The sequence below is a fragment of the Macrobrachium nipponense genome, chromosome 16 (assembly GCF_015104395.2).
Source record: "Macrobrachium nipponense isolate FS-2020 chromosome 16, ASM1510439v2, whole genome shotgun sequence".
In the NCBI taxonomy this organism is placed as follows: Eukaryota; Metazoa; Arthropoda; class Malacostraca; order Decapoda; family Palaemonidae; genus Macrobrachium; species Macrobrachium nipponense.
The window spans coordinates 2,296,434-2,317,198 of NC_087209.1; the positions used below are offsets into that span (position 1 = coordinate 2,296,434).

The 20,765-nt window shown below is 39.0% G+C and overlaps 1 protein-coding gene across 3 annotated transcripts in view; it reads right to left on the bottom strand.

The window, feature by feature from the left end:
* The window catches only part of LOC135195516 (talin-1-like), a 46,678-nt gene that overhangs the window by 2,393 nt on the left and 23,520 nt on the right, over positions 1 to 20,765 (bottom strand). For all 3 annotated transcript variants that reach the window (XM_064221753.1, XM_064221751.1, XM_064221752.1), the window contains exons 11-30: positions 20,178 to 20,269; positions 19,756 to 19,850; positions 17,768 to 18,020; positions 14,630 to 17,566; positions 13,981 to 14,302; positions 13,674 to 13,806; positions 13,403 to 13,578; positions 13,129 to 13,285; positions 12,419 to 12,616; positions 12,053 to 12,195; positions 11,429 to 11,552; positions 10,397 to 10,591; positions 9,385 to 9,543; positions 7,672 to 7,797; positions 7,034 to 7,150; positions 6,418 to 6,603; positions 3,252 to 3,462; positions 2,530 to 2,654; positions 1,401 to 2,023; positions 642 to 851 (exon numbers count right to left, since the gene is read on the bottom strand). In XM_064221753.1, the coding sequence (XP_064077823.1) occupies positions 642 to 851; positions 1,401 to 2,023; positions 2,530 to 2,654; positions 3,252 to 3,462; positions 6,418 to 6,603; positions 7,034 to 7,150; positions 7,672 to 7,797; positions 9,385 to 9,543; positions 10,397 to 10,591; positions 11,429 to 11,552; positions 12,053 to 12,195; positions 12,419 to 12,616; positions 13,129 to 13,285; positions 13,403 to 13,578; positions 13,674 to 13,806; positions 13,981 to 14,302; positions 14,630 to 17,566; positions 17,768 to 18,020; positions 19,756 to 19,850; positions 20,178 to 20,269 (6,582 nt within the window). The remainder of the gene's footprint in view (positions 1 to 641; positions 852 to 1,400; positions 2,024 to 2,529; positions 2,655 to 3,251; positions 3,463 to 6,417; positions 6,604 to 7,033; positions 7,151 to 7,671; positions 7,798 to 9,384; positions 9,544 to 10,396; positions 10,592 to 11,428; positions 11,553 to 12,052; positions 12,196 to 12,418; positions 12,617 to 13,128; positions 13,286 to 13,402; positions 13,579 to 13,673; positions 13,807 to 13,980; positions 14,303 to 14,629; positions 17,567 to 17,767; positions 18,021 to 19,755; positions 19,851 to 20,177; positions 20,270 to 20,765) is intronic.

Below are 20,765 nucleotides of genomic sequence, written 5' to 3' on the forward strand. Positions count from 1 at the left end.
CAGTTGTTGTTGTTGTTTGAGATTAAGTTGGCCTTATGCAAGCATGGGCTCTGGGTATTTTCAGTTGTTCCGTGAATCTTTAAAAATACCCTTTGATTTTCGTATTATTTGCTGCTATATCTACCAGAAGTAAATTCTTTAATCTCCAAGTCATAAAAAGTCATTACTTATGTTTCTTCTCAAGTAGTACTTTAAAGTAAGACTTATCAGTCCGGTAATACGTGGTATGATAAAAATGGTTCATTTACAGACTGTTCTGAAGTTCCTCATTGGATGAGTGGTTTTCGCGCTTGGCTACCAATCCGCTGGTTCAACATTCGATTCTTGGCTCTGTCAACGCGGAATCAGAGAAATTCATTTTTGGTGATAGAAATTAATTTCTCGATATAATGTGGTTCGGATCCCACAGTAAACTGTAGGTCCCGTTGCTAGGTAACCAATTGGTTCCTAGACACGTCAAAAAAAAATCTAATCCTTCGGGCCAGCCCTGGAAGAGCTGTTAATCAGCTCTCAGTGGTCTGGTAAAACTAAGATATACTTAACTTTACAGTGTTCTGAAGAAATTCTAATTTTCTCCATTGATTCGATTAAAAGTGAAACAAATGTTAAAGAATGAGACTCCTTACGCACCAGACACTTACCTTTCATACCGAGAAACATTACTCTCCTTTTCGGACTTGAGGACGACGGAATCCTCCTCGTCCTTGTGCCGCTCTCGGAGGATGACCTCGAGTTTCGCCCTCGCTTTGGCGAGTGTCCCCTCCACCCTGAGTATTTTCTCTCGAGCCTCTATCTCCTGCTCCATACCGGCCACCACTCGATCCTTCGATACGACAGACTCCCGTTTGGCGCTGGAATAAGGAGTTTTTCTTTTTAACCATAAGAGGGTGATGTCAAATGTTCTGTCAAAAGTCAACTGCAGACGATGCGGAAAAAGCTTGTTCCAATTGTAAGCTGAATATATACACACACACACACACACACACACACACACACACACACACACACACACACACACACATATATATATATATATTATATATATATATCTATATATATATATATATTATATATATATATATATATATATATATATATATATATTACTGTCACGTGTGTAATGGAGAATGTGAAGGGACATTTTATTGCATTAGATTAATATAGTATCGGCAATTCTACCTTGCTCTGTAAGACTGCACAGTTAATAGTCTAATTTGACATTTTCTACCATAAAATTTCTACCCATTTCGATAACTTCTTACTCAAGAAAAAACCAATCTTGATGAAGAAAAAACTGTACAACTTCGCAAGCGCTATTCAATACTGGAGTGTGTTGTGGTTTCTCAAGATGACTACGATTAATTAAGTAAAAATGGTCGTTTAATCAAAAGAACACTCACGCCATATTAGCGGCTCCCGCCTCGTTGGCGTCTCTGTACTTCTTCCTTAGGATGGACGACAGCTTAGACCTCGCTTTAGCCAACTCGTCCTCTATCCTTCGAACCTGTTCCCTGGCCTCTATCTCCTGGGCCATACCGGCGACGTGGCGGGTCTTCAACACGACGGTGAACTCCTCCTCCTGTTCGGTAGACTTACGCGCCTCCTTCACGAGGCGATCCGTCGCTCGCTTGCAAGCGTTGCCCGCAACCTGCAGCCTCTTCATGGCTTTCGAGTAAGGATCCGCCTTGACCTTGCAAGCCACGAGGAGCTGGGCCGTCGAGGCCGCCACTTGCCTGGCGGAGGAAATGAGTTTCTCCTCGCTGGAGTGCCCCTGCATCAGGGAGTTCGCGGCCTCTACGAGACAGTGGGTGGCCGCTGCGACGAACTTGGCGGCCGAGACGAGTCCCTCTGACCACTGGCCGTCGTCTGACATGATCGAAGGGCACCGGCTCACTTTGCCGGACTCGACGAGTTCCTTCTGCGCCGCGGCCGCTGCCTCGATGAGGGTTCTGATGATCGGCGCGAGAGACTTGCAAGATTCCAGGATGATCTCGTCGCTATGTATCGGTTCGTCATCGTTCTCCTGTCAAAAGTAGGCAACAGTTTTCATTTTCCTCATTAAAAATGCCCAACACTGAAGAAATGATAAATGAGGGTTTTGGGAGGATGAGGAAAGGAGTCTAGACCCATAAGAAGTAATCGAACACCTACTGACATATGGAAAATTATATGAATCAATAGAAACAAAAGACTGTAGATTCTGTTACCAAGCTGATTAGTTTTCTTACTGTTACATTAATTGCACCAAAGTATTTAAATGATTAATCTGATGTACAATTATTGAATAAAAATACCTTAGACACGTTTCCTGAAACACTCAGACATGTCAAAAGTAATACGTCTGGCAATGAAAAGGCAAAACACTAAAGAGACGGAAAGCTACTGTAGTGTATGAAGCAGGAAATCCATCCATTTGAAAGCACCAAGCGGCGTAAACAATATTTAAGTCATTTACTCATTTTCCAAATATCTAATGCTGTCAAAATAATCATTGCTTTTCCATATATGAAACAATCATCATAGGCCTACACTCTTTTGTCTCCTGGGTTTGAGAGCCATGAGTTTGCGCGCGGCTACGTCGATCGACTTTGCTGCTCCCAGAAGCTCTGTCTCAGCGACAACCGTCGGGTCATCTGGATCTTCGAAGTCAACACCTGCCGGTAAAGCTGATGATCAGTACGTGGAGATACACGGTGAGGATAACCTCTGTGCTTCAACGCATTGTTCCAAAGTCTGAATACAGTCAAGAACGTTAAACAAAATACGAATGCTGAAGCAATTATTTGACATTTAAATGGTGTCAGTTTGATGAAGAATTATTTAAGTCTAAATCACATAGTGATATTAATCTGTTTATCCATTTCGTAAAGCAAGAGCCTGAGTCAGCAGGAAAACCCTCAGATAAAAATACAGTTCGAAACAGGTTTTATTTTTGGCTTTTTCACTTTAGCTAGAGACGTATTTGACTTGCTGATATTCAGAGGATATCAGTATCATATTTCCTTGCTCTCTCTCTCTCTCTCTCTCTCTCTCTCTCTCTCTCTCTCTCTCTCTCTCTCTCTCTCTCTCTCTCTCTCTCTCTCTCTCTCTCTCTCTCTCTTAGTATAAGCAATGTTCTTCAGCATTACAATATTATATGAGTTCCTTGATGACAATCATTAGTCTTCATTAGTCTCATATCCTAAACATACACAAAGGCTTCGACACTGCATACAACAACTTGAAAGCTTTCATATGTAATGTTCACTTGCCTTTGAGAGATTCGGCTGCTGAGACGAGTTCCGATATAGCCTGGGCAGTGTTTTTGGACCCATCAGTCAACGCGGCAGCTGCGTTCGGTCCAGGCTCGTGGAGAAGGTGCAATACGCTCTGCAAGAGCATTCGGAACCGCTCGGCCGACTCGCGTCCGGCCGTCGTGACTTTAACCTGAATCTCCGGCGTTTCAGCGTTGACTGCTGCTGCCTGGAAGGACGATGGGTAATGAATTATTATCATAAGAAATTGTGTTCATTTCTCTGTAACATAAGATAAAACGTGAAGGAGATGACTAAAGAATATTAAAAATAGCATATAAAATTTGCGGAGGTTTGAAATTAAACAGTGGATTAGGACTGAAAATTCACACACTGAGCTAAGGTTTCGTCGACGCCATAGCAGAAGGTATCTCAATTTACGTTAAATAAAGTTTAATTTCCTAGCTCGTCCCTCATGAAACAATAGATTACCGTAGATAGCTAAGCAAACACAGCACTGAATTGTCGAATCTTTAGTACCCAAAGTGCGGTGCACAGCATGGTAATGTTTATTTTATGGTACTGTCGGCCCAAAAACTGGTGGCAGAGTTTCATAATTCTTCGTTCACCTGCCTGACGCACGATTCATGCCTTATTTGTCTATTTTTCTTTTCAAAGATGGAAGAAATCATGTGTAATGACATTAAAAACAGGCACTGATATCTTTAGAACATTATATTATGTTATTGTGTAAAACTATTTTCCATATGGCAAAATTGACGTGAACGAAACGAAGTGATAAAAAACGTCATATCACAACCATAGATATCATTACCAAATAGATAGGAGACACCTATCACCAGTAGTATCTCATAAACATAGTCCTTAAATTATCATTTCAATATTAAGTTGAAGGTAGTTGAACTATTCCATTTGTTAAATTTTACAGAAAACATTGGAATCTCACAAAATGCTATCAAATTTGAAAAAAAAAGAAAAAAAAACACGATATCCTAACAGTGTGAACCAGGCGACCTCACTCTATTGCTTTTGATGTTATGTGCACGGGGATCTAATGTTAATGTGTCATTTATCGGTCTAAGAAACATCCCTCGATGAGCGAGAGAATTATTGCACTGCATTCGGTGCAACTTCCTGTTGGAGAGATATCAAGAAGCTTAATAAACCGGAGAGAATCATACATAGATGAATCAACTTGTTTAAAGAACGGCAAAATTTAGAACATGAGCCCAGAGGTGGAACACCTCAAAGCACCACACGAGAGCAAGACAATACAGTAGTGTAAATGTTGCTGAGCAACATTCATTTGTGAACTTTGAATTCTAGTGCCTCGTCACGACATTGCTGAACCAGGAATCATAACTAGCTTTACTCTTATGACTGGTGTCTGATGAATACTTTAGATGGAGAGGAAGAGATTTTTAAATCTACACTTGAAATCTTTGATAGTTGTCTGATGAATAAGTCTAATGAATATGCAAACTTATCTTTGATGGATGAGAGATTCAGTTAGGCTTACTCTTTTTGTTTTGTTTTTTATCGGTGGCCAGTGAATACCACGGATAGGGAGGGAAACAGTTTCAATGATGCATGCATTTTTTCTTCAAAACCTAAAGAATACATTTAATTGGGAGATACTTTATTAACATCAGCCTAATCCTTCCATCACTCCTATACGCCACCTCCGCTACATCTCAGGCAACTCGATCCGACTTCTCGCTACGAACTCCATCGCGTGAAAGCATCACTAATGATAACGGTTATTTTAAAATTCCCCGCACCGACAACAGACGCCTTAATTAAAATGCATGTTTATAAAATATTTTCTGTTCAAAGAAACTTTATATTTCATTCCACAAAATATGTGCATACACTCGTGTTACACCCTGTAGCCGTCAAAGAACAACCCTTGATTAAAGCAGTAGGGTTTTCTTGAAAAAAAAATATATGAAATAAACTTAAACGAGAACGTCACCTTACATATTTCTTATCATTTTAGCTACTTATAATATGCTTATGGTAGTAGGTCTAGGTATACATGTGAAACTAATTTGAATTAATTTCTATTTAGAAGAAATGAATAGCTACAGAAAGATCAATCTAAGAAAGCTTTAATGAAAGTAAGCCTTTCTTAATGTATTCGTCAGTTTTGACTCCCACAGCTTTCCAAGTGTCCAAATGAAACAGGATGATATGCAAGGAATTCAATAAAAAATAAGACTGAATTATATTCGTTAGGTTTTTTATGATTGCTTTTTTATTTTGAATAGTTAGGTCTGAGTTAATTATGTTAAGCAATTATGAAAAGGATAAGAAGAAAGGCGAACATGGCTAATAAAATAAAACAAGAATAACGGGAATAATCAAATAAAGCGGATTAATATATATATATATATTATCTATATATATATATATATATATATTATATATATATGTAGTCGATTTAAATATTCATTAATATTACGTATCCGAGAGAGTATACTGCTGAAAATAGACCTAGGCTAATAATCATGTAGGAAAATCAGAAGTCCAATTTAGGCCCACTAAATGTGTCATGCAAATTATTTTATCGATCAAAGGACAAAATTAGTTTAAATAAACATCGTTTTCAAAGAATGTTAACGCCTTGATGTATTATTTATCGGCTGTAGGAGACGAAATGACTAACACCCCAGTGCAGTACGATACTTGAGTCAAGACTCGAGCGGTAGCAAAGCCAACTTCAAAATCTTCGGTATGCTGTCACGAAGCCAGAGTTGAGAATAAAATTAGAAATTGTGGACCCATAGGTATATATTTTCCTTACTTTGCAAACTAATTATCTTTAATACGTTGAATAAGTCTACTCAATTCTAATGTAATTTATTTCATGTATAGGACCTTTGGAAGGAAATGTTATTTATTGTTAAGTAAATAATCTGGCACCTGCATATGGCAATATTTCCATAACGAACAATGAATTAAGAAACTACGTCTGTACATACATCATTGCCGTCATGAATAACCCTATGAAAAACATTCTTGGGATCAGAATTCAGAGAAAACTTGCTTTTCGGCTTAATTAATCTACTGAAGAAAACCCACAGTAATTCAATTTACTGTGCCAATAAATATACACCAAAAAATTTGTATATTACTTCAGAAAAGACAGTAAATTAATTACCTTGCATCGAATCAACATGTCAGAGATAGCCTTGCGACCCATGTTGGCAGCAACGATGACGTCATCCTGCTTGAGACTGTTCCCTGCCCCGACGGCTTTGGCGGCAGCGATGGTGACTGGCTTTGCCGAGCGAACCAGTTCTTCTGGAGTGGCTTTGATTTTCGGAGGTTCGTCGGAGTTGAATATCTGTAATTGAATGAGTTTGAGAGATGACAGGTCCATCAGCGCATATGTCTTGTAGTGGGCGAGGTTGAGCAGGTCTCTGCGCCATCAAAATTATCGGGTGCACAGATCACTAGGCCTACTTAGCAAAGAAGATTTGACATTTGAAAATTGCCCATGAGTAGCACGACAGATTACATAGATACGTTTAGCAATATTTGTGTTTATAAACAAATTATTTATCTCTTATCCGTATGTTTAAAAATATAATAGATTATACGAGTAGACAGCATTTCGGCCTTAAATAGACTAAATGTGCCTTTAAGGTCTCAGCTTAACATTTAGTTTAGACTTCGATGGCACAACAAGCCTAAACAAACTTTAACAGTTTATAATATTTACTTCTAGGTATATCCACGGTTATGAAAAAAAAAACGGTATATTGCCAACATACCTTAATTTCCTTTGCGATAGCTTCAATCGTTGCTTCGAGAGCTCTCGTACCGCGGGTGTGTTCATCCTCAACAGCTTCGACAGCTTTCAGTAAAGAAGCTGTGTTGTTCTCCATCACCTGCAAAGCAACGAGATAAAGAACTGACCATGCCATATAAATAAAATGGTGATGCAAACGAACGATAAATAAAGGAAAAACGTTGACATAGACGTTAAAATGGAAGAAGTGTCAAAAATACTTCTCAGACTAAAGACGTTAGACTAAAGATAAACGTTGACATAGACGTTAAACTAAAGGAAAACGTTGACATAGAAGTTAGACTAAAGGAAAACGTTGACATAGACGTTAAACTAAAGACAAACGTTGACATAGACGTTAGAATAGAAGTATCAAAAATATTTCTCAAAGACGAACAGTTCAGTTCAAGGGCAAAAAGTTACTTATGCCTGCAGAACAATTTTGTACAAAATATAGACTTTCATCATTTCTTATATCATTTTGAATTTCAAATACTTCGTTATTATTGCAGGTGGATTCAATATGTCAGCAGATTTTAAGCAACTTGCAATGACTTTTTATGTAAAGTATATTACAGACTGATGTCCTATGTTAAGGATTCAGCTCCTCTTAGACCTTACCTGAGCGGACTCTTTGAGAGCGACCATTGTCGGATCATTAGGATGCTTCCCTGAGGCGGCCTTCGTACTGTGCAGCAGGTCTCCAAGGGCGAGGGCAACGTCCTTGACAGCATTAATCAACATGACCTGGAAGAATACAAGGAAGTCGTGTCAGAGGAACTTCTCTGACAAGAGAACCGAACGGTGCGTGAAAGCCTATAGGCCTAAAGGTGTGAGCCTAGATATATATAAAAAAATTATTTTCGGGTGCTCAATGTAAGACAATAAATATAGAAACTGCTTCGAGGATGCAATTAAATGTGAGAACAATTAATATTTTTAAGATTGGAACATTTAATGCCTTTATAATGTAAGTTAAAATAGTGAACCTTGACAGAAAAAAAATTAAAGAAGTTTGAAAAAGTTCTACCTACCTATCAAACCTACTTTTTAAACGGCGCACCAAGAGAAAGGTCTCTAGATGTCCCTAGGATAATGGCATTGACAAAAAAAATACACTTTCATCACATTGAATTGCTGATAATAATAAAAAATTACTGATGTTAACTACGAGTTTGATACCTGAAAGTACTTTCAAAGACCTTCCATCTAAAAGATAATTGCATAATCAACACAGAAAGAATGCCAATGCATCAGTCTGTCCCCATGAAATTAAGACCAGTTAGAATATGATATCTATTTAACATTTTCAAGATATAGGAACCAAAGTAATTCTTACTAAGCAAATCAATTTAAGAGAATTTGTTGCTTCACACTGTTATTTCATACGCGATTCTTCTCATTGTACAAACAGCATTCAGTTTTTGAACCATGCCAGGCAAATTAGTGTCATGTTTGAAAGCTTGGCCGATGCAATATCAATCAAATTTGAAATATGACTTATGGATTCAGTCAGTTGTGGAATTCAAACCAGTGCATTAACTTCAGTCAGTGTTAGAATTCTAACCAGTGGATTAACGTCAATCAGTTTTGGAATCCTAACCAGTGGATTAACGTCAACCAGTTTTGGAATCGAAACCAGTGGATTAACGTCAATCAGTGTTGGAATCCTATCCAGTGGATTAACGTCAATCAATTTTGGAATCGAAACCAGTGGATTAACGTCAATCAGTGTTGGAATCCTAACCAGTGGATTAACGTCAACCAGTTTTAATGATCCTATCCAGTGGATTAACATAAACCAGTTTTGGAATCCAAATCAGTGGATTAACTTCAATCAGTTTTGGAATCTTAACAAGTGGATTAACGTCAACCAGTTTTAAGGATTCTATCCAGTGGATTAACATAAACCAGTTGTGGGATCTTAACCAATGGATTAACATAAACCAGTTTTAAGGATTCTATCCAGTGGATTAACATCAATCAGTTTTGGAATCCTATCCAGTAGATTAACATCAACCAGTTGTGGAATCCAAACCAGTGGATTAACGTCAACCAGTTTTTTGGAATTCCGTCAATCAGCTTTAAGAATCCTATCTAGTGGATTAACGTCAATCAGTTTTGGAATCCTAACCAGTAGATTAAATTCAGTCACTTTTAAAACCGTACCCAGTGGGTGAAGTTAATCAGTTGTGGAGTCCTACTCAGTGTTTTAACTTAACTGGCGACAAATGAATCGGTAATAATAAGTTCTGGGATCCTAATCAGGATATTAACATCAAATCACCATCCACTGTCACTACCAAACCCAATTCGAGAGGACCACCTCCTCACCTGCTCCTCAGGGTGGTTCGATCCCAGCGAAGCTGCTCCACTCTTCACAGCTTCAGCCAGATGCACGATGGTACTAGAGACGTTCTGTGCAGCCTGGGCCAACTTCTCTTGCGAAGAGGACGCTCCAGCAACCAGGGCCTTGGCGTTGTCGTCCAGTGTCTGGGGAAATAGAGGAAATGGAAGGCCCAATGGACGAATGAGTCTAATCATTACCTGGAGGCAGGTTCAGTATGTTAATAAACTATTTGAATTTGACTATGTGGGAGTTTACACATTAATGGTAATATATCTTGAACACTGAAATGAAGAGTAAATTCTTAATTAAATTCGGTTTCAAGATATGCCAAAATCCATATGGAGAGCTTCCAAAGCATAAAAATTGTTTTTTTTGTTGTTTACTTCCAAAATTTTCATAGCCACAAATGACTTTAAATTGAGGAAATGACCACTGACTTAAATTGCTGAATATTAGGCATCTAAGTAAAAATTTATTAATATACTAAGAAAAGGTTATGCTTTCAGTGACCAAATACACCTTAGTTTTCTTAAATCAAGCAAGCTGGGTGCAGTAAATTTTCCAAGGAAGCGCTGAATGGTGCAGCTTCCAAGGCTTAAGAAGCAAGGTGGTCTTTGCTATGGGTGATCAGTAAATTTAATCTACTTTTGCGAGAGTTGGCTTTCAACTTCTCTTTACGACAGAGCAAAACCTACTCGGTTTGTAAGTCTTATAGCATTTGGTACATTTTAGGCCTCACGTGTTGACGAAAACAATTTCCTCTACTTTCAAACACCCTCTTTTCTCCAGGCTAAGGACCCAATAACCCTAGCCTTTTAAATTTAATGGTTTTCAGTGGCAAGTGTAACAAAAATACTAAGAAACGTCGGTGACTGTGGCCACTCAAATTTAATGGTTTTCAGTGGCAAGTGTAACAAAAATACTAAGAAACTCAGTGACTGTGGCACCAAGACTTGATGTTTTCAAAGCAGTATTCAGCAAGATAGACAGACTCACCAGAGAAGCCTTCATGATGTTATCTCGGTGATCTGAGAAGTTCTCACCGTCGCCCTCGGCGCTCAGAGTTCCTGCAGAGGCAAACATGATAGTGGTGTCCAGGTCTCCGAGGATGCCTGCAACTGTGGAATTGGCATTGATGCAGGCCTGTGTACCACGGGACCCAGCTTGCAAGGCAGCTAGCACGTGGGAAGCCTGGAAGTGAAAGGTTCCGGTCAATAACTGGGTTTTCTACAGGTCTGGTCCAGAACTGGGTTTTCTGTAGTTCTTGGGGTTTTGATGGACTGGAAATGTTTCAGTAGCAGGAAATTTATCATCAGTAGCAGGAAATTTATCAGACTTACAGTATATTCATATATGAAGACTATAGATGTATGCCAGTATGTTCATTAAAATCTTCCTAAAGCATAAATCCAGAAAACAAAAATAAGATATTGCTGGGTTCACCACAAGGTGAGCATCCTAATCACTAGTGCTTCCTGCTTTTCCTGAGAGCCAAAAATGAGTACTAATAAGGATAATTACTTCTTTCTTGAGAAGTTAACAGGGCAACATGATCCCCTTAGACTTTCCCGGCAAATCTCTCAGATTTTTGTTAGTTACAAGATAGATGCTATACTGCTTAAAATAAATTCAAAGAGGGGTAAAATGTGGATGAATCAGATTTACTTCACAAAAGTGGAACACTTTGAAGAGAATCAGTATGTTCGTACTTAATTTGCTAAGGGGAAAATTACTAGTAGAATGAATGCAGTTGAGTTTACTGAAGGAAAGTAGAAAAAGCATTGGTCAGTCTATGTGGTTCACCTTCATAATATTCCAACTATTTTCTTTTCCTCTTCCATTTCTTTGTTTTCATCCCGTTTCCCTGCTAGGCTACTGAACTCTTACCTAAAATTATTCTCTCCTTCATAGGCTAACAAACTTTCATAAAAATAACTTACAGACTGCTTCTGAAACAAGAGCCTGAGCTACAAAAGAAGAAGCCAGCTCAATCTTGACATCAAAAACACCAAGATGGTATGACTTTACCTTCTCGCCAGTCTGGCGAGCTGCCTCAGCCAGCTCCCTCTGATTGTAGCTGTCTCCAGGGGATGCCTGCACTGTTCCTCCTGCCTTGACAAGATCTATACAGGCCTGGCCAAGTTCATGGATGCTGCGTGTGATTACAGAAAAATCCTGAAGTTATCCCTCTACTTCATACCTCCAGTGCTCAGACCATCGCAGTGATGGTTTATACACAATATCAACACATGGTTTAAGACAACTGATGCATATTGAATTGAATTGAATATTTAATTTAGGCCATAGGCCAAGGACTGGGACCTATGAGGTCATTCAGTGCTGAAATGGAAATTGACAGTGAAAGGTTTGAAAGGTGTAACAGGAGGAAAACCTCAAAGCAGTTGCACTATGAATCAAGACTGTTAGGAGGGGTGGAAAGTCAGATGAAGAAGGAGAATATGAAAGGAGGTATTACAGTAAGAGGAACGAAAGTGGTTGCAGCTAGGGGCCGAAGGCATGCTGTAGAGAACCTTAAGTAATGCCTAACCTGATGCATATTGATTACAATAACGGCAACAATTACATAAAGTGAAAACTCTGTTTACTGGAGAACAACAAAAGCAATAAAAAAATTTGATGAGAACAGTTTACCTTGAGCGAAGTCTGAAGGCCACATCACTGTTATTTGCTTGGCGCATTGCCCCGAAGGAATCTGCAGCTAGAGAGTTGTACTGGTGAGATACAGCAGCTCCTAAAGTTCCCATTTGCGAGGGATCAGCTGCTGCTTTGCCAATCTGAAATAAGTTTTCAGCGTTCAAGGTACAATACATAACACAAAAGCCACAAAATTCTTCTAAAACCGTCCCATTTCAACAGGACATAACTATTTGAGAATGCAAAAAAACAAACTTCTCAATGATAAACAAAAGGGTAAAGTCATGAATTTTTCGAAGTTCTCTGCTTACAAGAAGGAAACATAGGGAGGTCTTTTAGGTTCAATCACTCGTATTGACTTACCATATCCTGAGCAAGCCTGGCAATCTCCTTGGAAGCTGTGACCATACGTGTCTGGTACTCGACAAAGTCGTCGCCACTCGTGGCTGCTTTTGCCATTGCTGGGTCTTCTGTTCGATTCATGGCAGTTGTAATAGACTCCACTAAGCCTGTGACAACTCCGGCCTCTGTGGCAATACTCTCCACTAGAGACAACAGATCCTAGGGGTAGAGAGGACCATATCATTAATTTTGTAGTCAATAATAATAAACATTCCTGCAACTAGCAAGTGTTCAATATCTTGTAAGGTGCATTCCTGTTTTAATCAGTGTTCTGAAATGACAAATTAGATCAATTTATGTGAGAACATAGTGATTCCTCTTCAATCTGAAAATAGTCTGGTATATTGCTTCAGAACACTATAGTGCATACAGTCCTAATATCTCAAAGAAACCACCCACTTATAATCCATATCATCTCAATATTACTGTATGTAATAAGATCAATGAACTACTTTGGTAGTTCTCAGTGTCACATTTCCTAAGACATATTCAATATTCAAATGATCATGAACATTCTCAAGTAGGACCTATTATGTCAGGTCTTTTATCACATACAAAGTTCTGTTGTCCAAAGCAAATCACTGTTGCAGAATAATCATCCAAATTGCAGCCACCAATTTCACTATTTTTACACATCCAAGGGTTTGGTCTTCAAACGATAATGGTCTTACCTTCAAAGCTTGTTTTGTGGCATCAGCAGCCTCATCCACCTCTTGATGAGCATCACTAGCCTTGCCATTCCCGCCAGACTCCTTGGAAGCATAGACCAGCTGCAGAGCGCACTCTGCCACATTCTTCGCCTGGTCCAGCAGACTCCTCTGCTTTTTGCTTCAGAAGAAAGTGCAAGGTACAGAAACAGTCTATAACTAAACGCAAATCTTGCAGACAGTTCGTATTACATTAATTCATCAACTAAAATGTGGCTAAATTGATCTTATCACCTACCTGCTTGCCATGTTAGACGCTGTGCTTATAGCTGCTGCCACCAGGGGGTCGAAGTAATTTGACATCTGGATGACAGAATGACCGAGCATTTCTGCTCTGCACTTAGCTGCGTCGCGGACTTTATCAACACTTCCGAGCAAAGCGTGACCAGCATTTTCTACTTGCTCGTTGAATCCCTGAATGAAAGAATGGGAAATGAATGAGTGATTTAGTTATCATATGCAGTTTTGTGACTGATAAGTAATATATATAAATTACATATTTATGTTACCTGAATGTTGCTTTCATTATGTTGTTGCATATCCTGGTCCATCATGCTGAGGAAAGCTTGATCCAAGTTTCTGATATTCATATTCAGTTTGTCAACTGCTTGGTCGCATTCCTTTTGGCCTGGAGCTTTGTCCCTGAGAGTTAAAACAAAGAAAATCAAATCAGGATTTATTCTATGCCATTTTTGGGTTAGAAATTTACCATATGACGAACCTGTAACCCATTCTAAGGACTCAATACTCAGTCACATTCTTGAATTTGAAAAGAACCCAGTCAGTGCAAATAAGCTTTAGATTAATGTATATTACCTGATTGTAAAGACCAGGGCCTTAATGCTGTCAGAGACACCTTTGCTCTCTTTTGCCATTGCTTGCCAAGACTGAGCATCTTTAGGGTTGACCACTAGACCCTTCGCAATTTCCAGCATGGAGCAGGAGCCATCCATGATGGCTTTGCTGGCTGATATGATGGGTACCTGAGCCTCCCGAGCTTTGCTGGAGATCTGGGAGGGGACAGGAGCAAACTCCGGAGAGTTAGCAAAGACACACAGGCTATCCACTGCGTCTAGCAGCGGCTTGGTAGCTTCACTGCAACGACCTCGGGTCTCCTCGTTATCGTTTATGCTCAGTGCTGTTGAAACAAGATGTGAAACATAAAAAATTCTCAAGCAAAATAAATGAATGGAGTAGCTTATGTTGCATTTAATGCCAACAACTACAATGATAAGAAGTCCATACAGTTTGTTACTTTACGAAAGATGCAAAAGTACAGGTACATACTTCTAACTAGGATAAGGCCAATAGGTTTCATAAATGCCTTACTCCTGTTCAAATTTACACATATATACACACGAAGTAATTAACGTAATTTTCATTCCCAAAATATATTAGTTGATATGGTGGAAGTTTTACTGCTAATGTGCAAAACTAGGTAAAAAAATTCATTAAATAGTCTCACCTTTGATGTCTTTCACCAAGTTGGCAGTTGCATGTGCCACATTTTTAGCTGACTGGACGAAATGTCTCTTGGCTACTGGGTTATTTGTTTTGGCAGAAGATGCTTGGCAGCTGTTGCACAGGGCACTCGTGTTTTTAGCAATGACGGTTGCAGCACTAAGAATTTGGGGTTTGCTGCTACTCGGATCCTTCAGAACATCGCAGGCCTCGCGAAGAGAATCTTGAACGCGGGCAAACTGGGCTTGATCTACTAATCCAGGACGGCCAATGACACTTGAAGGATCCCCAATACCGACCAAATAAACAGCCTGAGCAGCACTCTCAGTCAATCCACAGATGGCATTACTCACACCTTTTACAGAACGCCCAAACTTTTCATGATCTTGAGCTTTTGCATGACTTACAATCCCTGTCATCGCTTCTCCCAGCACTTTTGAACAGTCCATAACTGTACCTAAGCATTCATAGTAAGACTGGTCATTGATTTGTTCAGAAGGTTGGTCAAGGAGGGGATGTAAAGACTTGATAGCAGATATGGCATTGTCACACTCCTTTTGTTCGGGTGCAGCTGTAGTACACACATTGATAAGGTCATTGATTGAATCCATAACACCTCGCGTAGCAGCAGCAAGGTTGTTCTTGGTATTTGCAGAATTAGGGTCAAGGGCCACTCCTTTGGCATGGAACAATAACTTTGGTAATAATAGGGATAGTTCTTTTAAGCCATCAACCATATGTGCTCTGTCCTTACCATCGTCCATAGACCCAGCCATCTCCATACCAGTATTCATCAAAGTGGCAAAGGCTAATGGTACCTTCTTTACTACTGTAGCTAGTTGTTGACCTGATGTGCGTGCTGATGTCCCAACCTCAGAAAGGACATTATTTAGCTCTTCGGCTGCTGCTTTTAGTTCAGACTGTAATTCACCATATTGTTTCGAAGTAGTGGGTAGTTTCCCTTCATATAAGTCATTAGTTGAATATTCAATATCACTGATGGCATCATCTACATCTTTTTGACCAGGCAAACTATTAATAGCATTGCTTTGAGCTTCAGAAACACTTTTCGCTATATCAATAAGTTTTCCCTTTGCAGCAGAATTTGCAGGATTTTCAACAACAACTCGGGCTTCTTCAATTAATTCAGATGATCTAAGCATTACTTCACGAGCGGCAGCAATCAGACGATTATGAAGATCATGACTGTCAGAAGTGGCAACCACTCCACGTACAGCAGAGTTATAATCCTTGAGTGCTATTGCAGCATCTCTTGACGCTAAGCCAGTAAAATGCTGGTTACCTTGAAGTGCTGAAGACAATAGCTGAGCCATATTAGAACCCACTGATTTACTAGAATTTGCCAGATGCTGTGTCGTACTTTCTGGGGTCTCACCTGGCAGAGGCCGTAGAGTATCTGTTTCAGCAGCTTTCTGTAAGTCATTAAGATCATCATCAAAGTTTTTAATTGAATCTACTGCAGAATCAATTTCAAGAGAGCTGCACGCTTCCTGTGCCTTGCCGATGGCAGATCTAAGATCCACTAGGGCTTGTCCAAATTGTTTTGCAGAGTTGTTGAGTTGAAATGCAGCAGCCTGATCTGTTATAGTTGGTAAGGCTGACTTAGCTGATGAAACCATTTTGGTGCCTGGATTCAGAAACTGGTTGCATGCATTGATGAGAGCCAGCTGAGCTTTTGGAGAATCAATGTCATTGACAGTACCCTTCACCCCAGCAACTAGCAGTGGAATGCAGTCACCCACAGCTGTACCATCAGACAGTAATTCTGCTTGTGATGCAGAGCTACTGTTGTAAGGACCAGCCCCTTGTGCAGCAGCCATACATTGAATGCCAGTTGCTGCAGCAAGCTTAGCAGCATTCTCAACACTCTTGATTATCTTTTTGTTCAAAGCATTGCCAGTGGCTGCGTTTGCCACAATTCTAACATTTTCTGCTGCTTCTCTGAGTGCTGCCTGACATTTTTCATCATTGGGATTCATTGCACACTGTTTGGCTGCTTCTATCATGTGTGCTGTGGCTTCCGCTAGCTTTTCTGCTGCTCCCATAAGTCTATTCTTTGTTGTGGGATCTGTTTCGGATTCTGCCTCAAATTTAATTGACTCAATGAGGTATGATGCAGCCTGAGCTAATATCTTTGCTTGTCTCAGCATCTCGGCAGCATTTCCTTGGGAAGCATACAGTTTCTCACTTGACAAAAGTATGGTTTCAATTGCCTCGTCATGGACACCCTGACGTTTTCTTGTTTCTCCTGAAGTTTTTATGAAGTCCAGAAGATCGGCAAGATTACGTCTAACTTCATCAGCAGCATCATTACAGTCTGCTAATTGAGCATCATCTTGCACAGCATTTTGACATTGTTGAAGTATATTTTCAACAGTTCTTCCAACCTCTTTTGTTGCATCCGTCATCTGATTTTGGCAAATAGGGTTATCAATCGTGGGTGCCATGATTCTAGCACAAGCACACAACTGAGCAGTTGCAAATGCACATGCCATAGCCTCGTCCATAATTGCATTTTGTAGTTCTTGGTCTTCACACTGGGCTACTTGAGCCTTAGCTTTTAAGATGAGAGTTGCTGCATTATTACCCAGAGTCTCTACTTTCCCTATCAATATGTCTTGAGTTTCATGATCCATCTCTCCATCAAGTGTATGCAAAACAGCATTAGACAGTTCACCAACTTGAGAGGCTGCATGGAGCAAATCTTGGCGTGGCCTCTTGTTCTGAGGATCTGCCGTTTCAATCAGATCTGAGTAACTTTCACAGAGATTCTTTGTCGCACCCAGCAAATGGCTGGAATCGTCCTCTTTGTCTGACAGAGCAGCAATCATTTTAACACCTTTAGACATCTCTGCCAAGTTAGAGATGATGGTATGGATAGAGGCTCCGATAGCAGTGTGGTCAACTTCACCATAGGCAGCTGCAAAATAAAAGTGATATTATGTTAAAAGGACTGTTTTCTGCAATGAACCTATACCTTGAAGGGCAAGTCATATTGAAGATAAGACAATCTAGTAAATACTAGAAGAAAAGGCATAAAAGATTATTGTTTCTCCAGAAGAATGATTAAACACGAGACGAGAGCGAGGGAAATACTAATTAAGACATTTCGAGGCCTTACGAGAAGAGAGGGAAGTGATTTCAGCTGTGGCAGCGTTCATAGCAGCGATCTGACTGACTACAATCTGTCGCTTCGAATCGAGGGTCACTTCCTTCCACTTCATGGACGCTGGGTCAGAGCCAATTTCTGGAAGGTCGGTCTTCGTGTTCAGGCTCTCCATCGAGTCGCTGATGACAATCTTTCCAGCCTGAATTGTTGATACCAGAGCTTTCTGGGGCTTGCTTAGGATGGTCACGACGTTCGGTTGCTCCACCTGGTGAAGATAAAATGATTCCTTATTGCTAAAAGCACACTTTATATCAACGAAAAAAGCCAGGAGATCAAGGTATGTATTACCAAATAGTCCTATTACATTCCAGACGGTGCATATTTTCAATTCACACTCGGTTTCTCCCGAGGAAAGTGACAAACAAACGTCCATGTATGCAAAAGCCTATTTGCGCAACTTTGTGACCAAAGCGCCTCAGTGGCGTGGTCGGTATGGTGTTGGCCTGTCACCTCGGTGGCCGCCAGTTCGATTCTCGGGCATTCCATTGAGGTTGAGAGATGTGTATTTCTGGTGATTGAAGTTCATTCTCGACGTGGTTCGGAAGTCACGTAAAGCCGTTGGTCCCGTTGCTGAATAACCACTGGTTCCATGCAACGTAAAAACGCCATACAAACAAACAAACAGGCTACATTGCGACTTATTCTTCTTTGTTCTCACTGAAACCACTTCCCATTCTTGTGATATGAAGAGTGGCTTCAATGCCAGGGCTTAGGAAGGATGGGAATCTTGATTGACCACAGGAGTATTATTCATTGACAACCCGTAACGTGTGTACAGCAGGTGTCATTACCAAATGGTCGAGAAAGGTATGACAGTAATAAATTCATTTAGCAATCAAAAATACCCTCAAATGACTAAATCTGATTTGAAATATTGACTTAGCTGTGTCTAGTGAAGAAAACACACACGCAAAAACATTACTTGAAACTGTTACATTTTTTTTTATTATTATATACCTCCATCATTCAAAAGCATATTGATCCATGTAGAACGAGTCAAAATGGCCATGAGCTTGGTAGACAAATTTCCTCGGAACAGATATGTTTAGCTACATGATCAAGGAATAAGTGTGTGGTATACACTAAATCATAGATCAAATGAAACACCTGATAATATGATAAAAAGTTCTATTTCAAAGTTCTTTGAATACTTGAGTTCTTTGCAAAATGTAAAATAAAGTACACAAAATGGATATTATCAAATGCATAAGAACTTGAAAAACATTTCACAAGTATGTGAATAATATTTGAGTTCATGCAATTAATGTACTATATCCATTTATTAGTAAATAATATCTGAAATGATGAAATATACTCCATTTCAAATATCTTTCTTAGTATGTTACACTGTTGATATAATTATGAAGTTTGTATATAATTAACTGATATTCGTGATAAAATTTTAATTAAAAAAGTTCTTTGCAAATCCAGCCTTTATAATTGTACATATATACATAAGATATACTTACATACATACATACATACATACATACATACATACACACACATATATATATATATATATATATATATATATATATATATATATATATATATATATATATATACTATATATATATATATATATGTATATATATATATATATATATATATATATATATATATATATATATTATATAGATATATATATATATATATATATAGTGTGAGTACGTGTGCATTGTAGCCATTAAGTTACAGTATTTTGCAGGTGTTAATTACATATGAGCAAGCATATGTATTTTACTCATGTAAATTCGCGTAAATAATTGTACACATACGTAAAATTTTATATATCTAATATATTCAAAACATGCATTATACATGTATTTGTTTTGAAAAATACGAAAACATTTCCACTGAAATGTTCTTGGTTAGCGAGCCAAATATATAGAGGATTGGATCAAATGTATAGAGGATTGAATCGTCTGATTACTTACGGATGATCTTTGGTGAACTATGTCAACCCGGTCGTCGATCCTCACTTGTTTGGTGCCGGTGCCTGGCAGCATCTTGGTGCTCGCATCCTGTGCACCTGAGAAAAAAATAGAAAGAAAAAAAACATATAAACTTTTTCTAGGTATCGTACAAGTGTTTATTTTTTTTTCTTCAAATTCCATTATTGGTATGATTTCAACCAATTGGCCTAGGCTGTACTTATATTAGGCTGGGCTGTATACCCAACAAGCCTCTTGATTTTTCCTCACATATTCTGTAATGTGTGAAATTGTTTAGTTACATATTCGTAAGAGCGAAAATGTAATATTCTACAGTGTGTAGAATTATTCAATTTTATGACTTGCAACATAAAACTATTGTTTGGTTTCTTTTTAAACCAATACTGACACTAGGCTCCACTTACCAACTGCACCTGGTGCTAAGATACCCGGCAGAGCGACGAACTCATTGCTTGTCTGCTTCAGATTTGTACCACTGTACTGGATAGTGCTTGCTCTGGAATGATAAGAGAATAAAAAATGCATATAAGTGTTATATGAATAACATGAGGCATACACATAAAATCATTTTAAGAGATAATGTACTCATTTTTTTCTAGCACTATTTTGTCCAAAAACAGAAACAAGTTATTCATTAGACATCTAGACGAAACACTGATTTAATCATGAATAGCAGCTGTTTCACCTCAAGATTTCTCTGACCACGAGAACAATGCAACAGGAAGGTTAAAACAACTGGGGCACCTTGATTTTCCTTTGTAACCCTTTGAATGCACTAAATTTATCCCGACTCCCAGATCTAATCATGATATCTATCCTTTTAGTCAGCCCAGTAAAAATGCGATATCGATAAAATCCTAGATCAAAAGCAAGCAGAAATAATTACCCAGCTCAAGGGCCAGTTAGTCCGACTGAACGTCAGCAAAAATCTATCAGTTCTGAAAGTTTTAGAGTTCAGGGCCACTTCAGTGCGAAGGCACTCACTATATCAC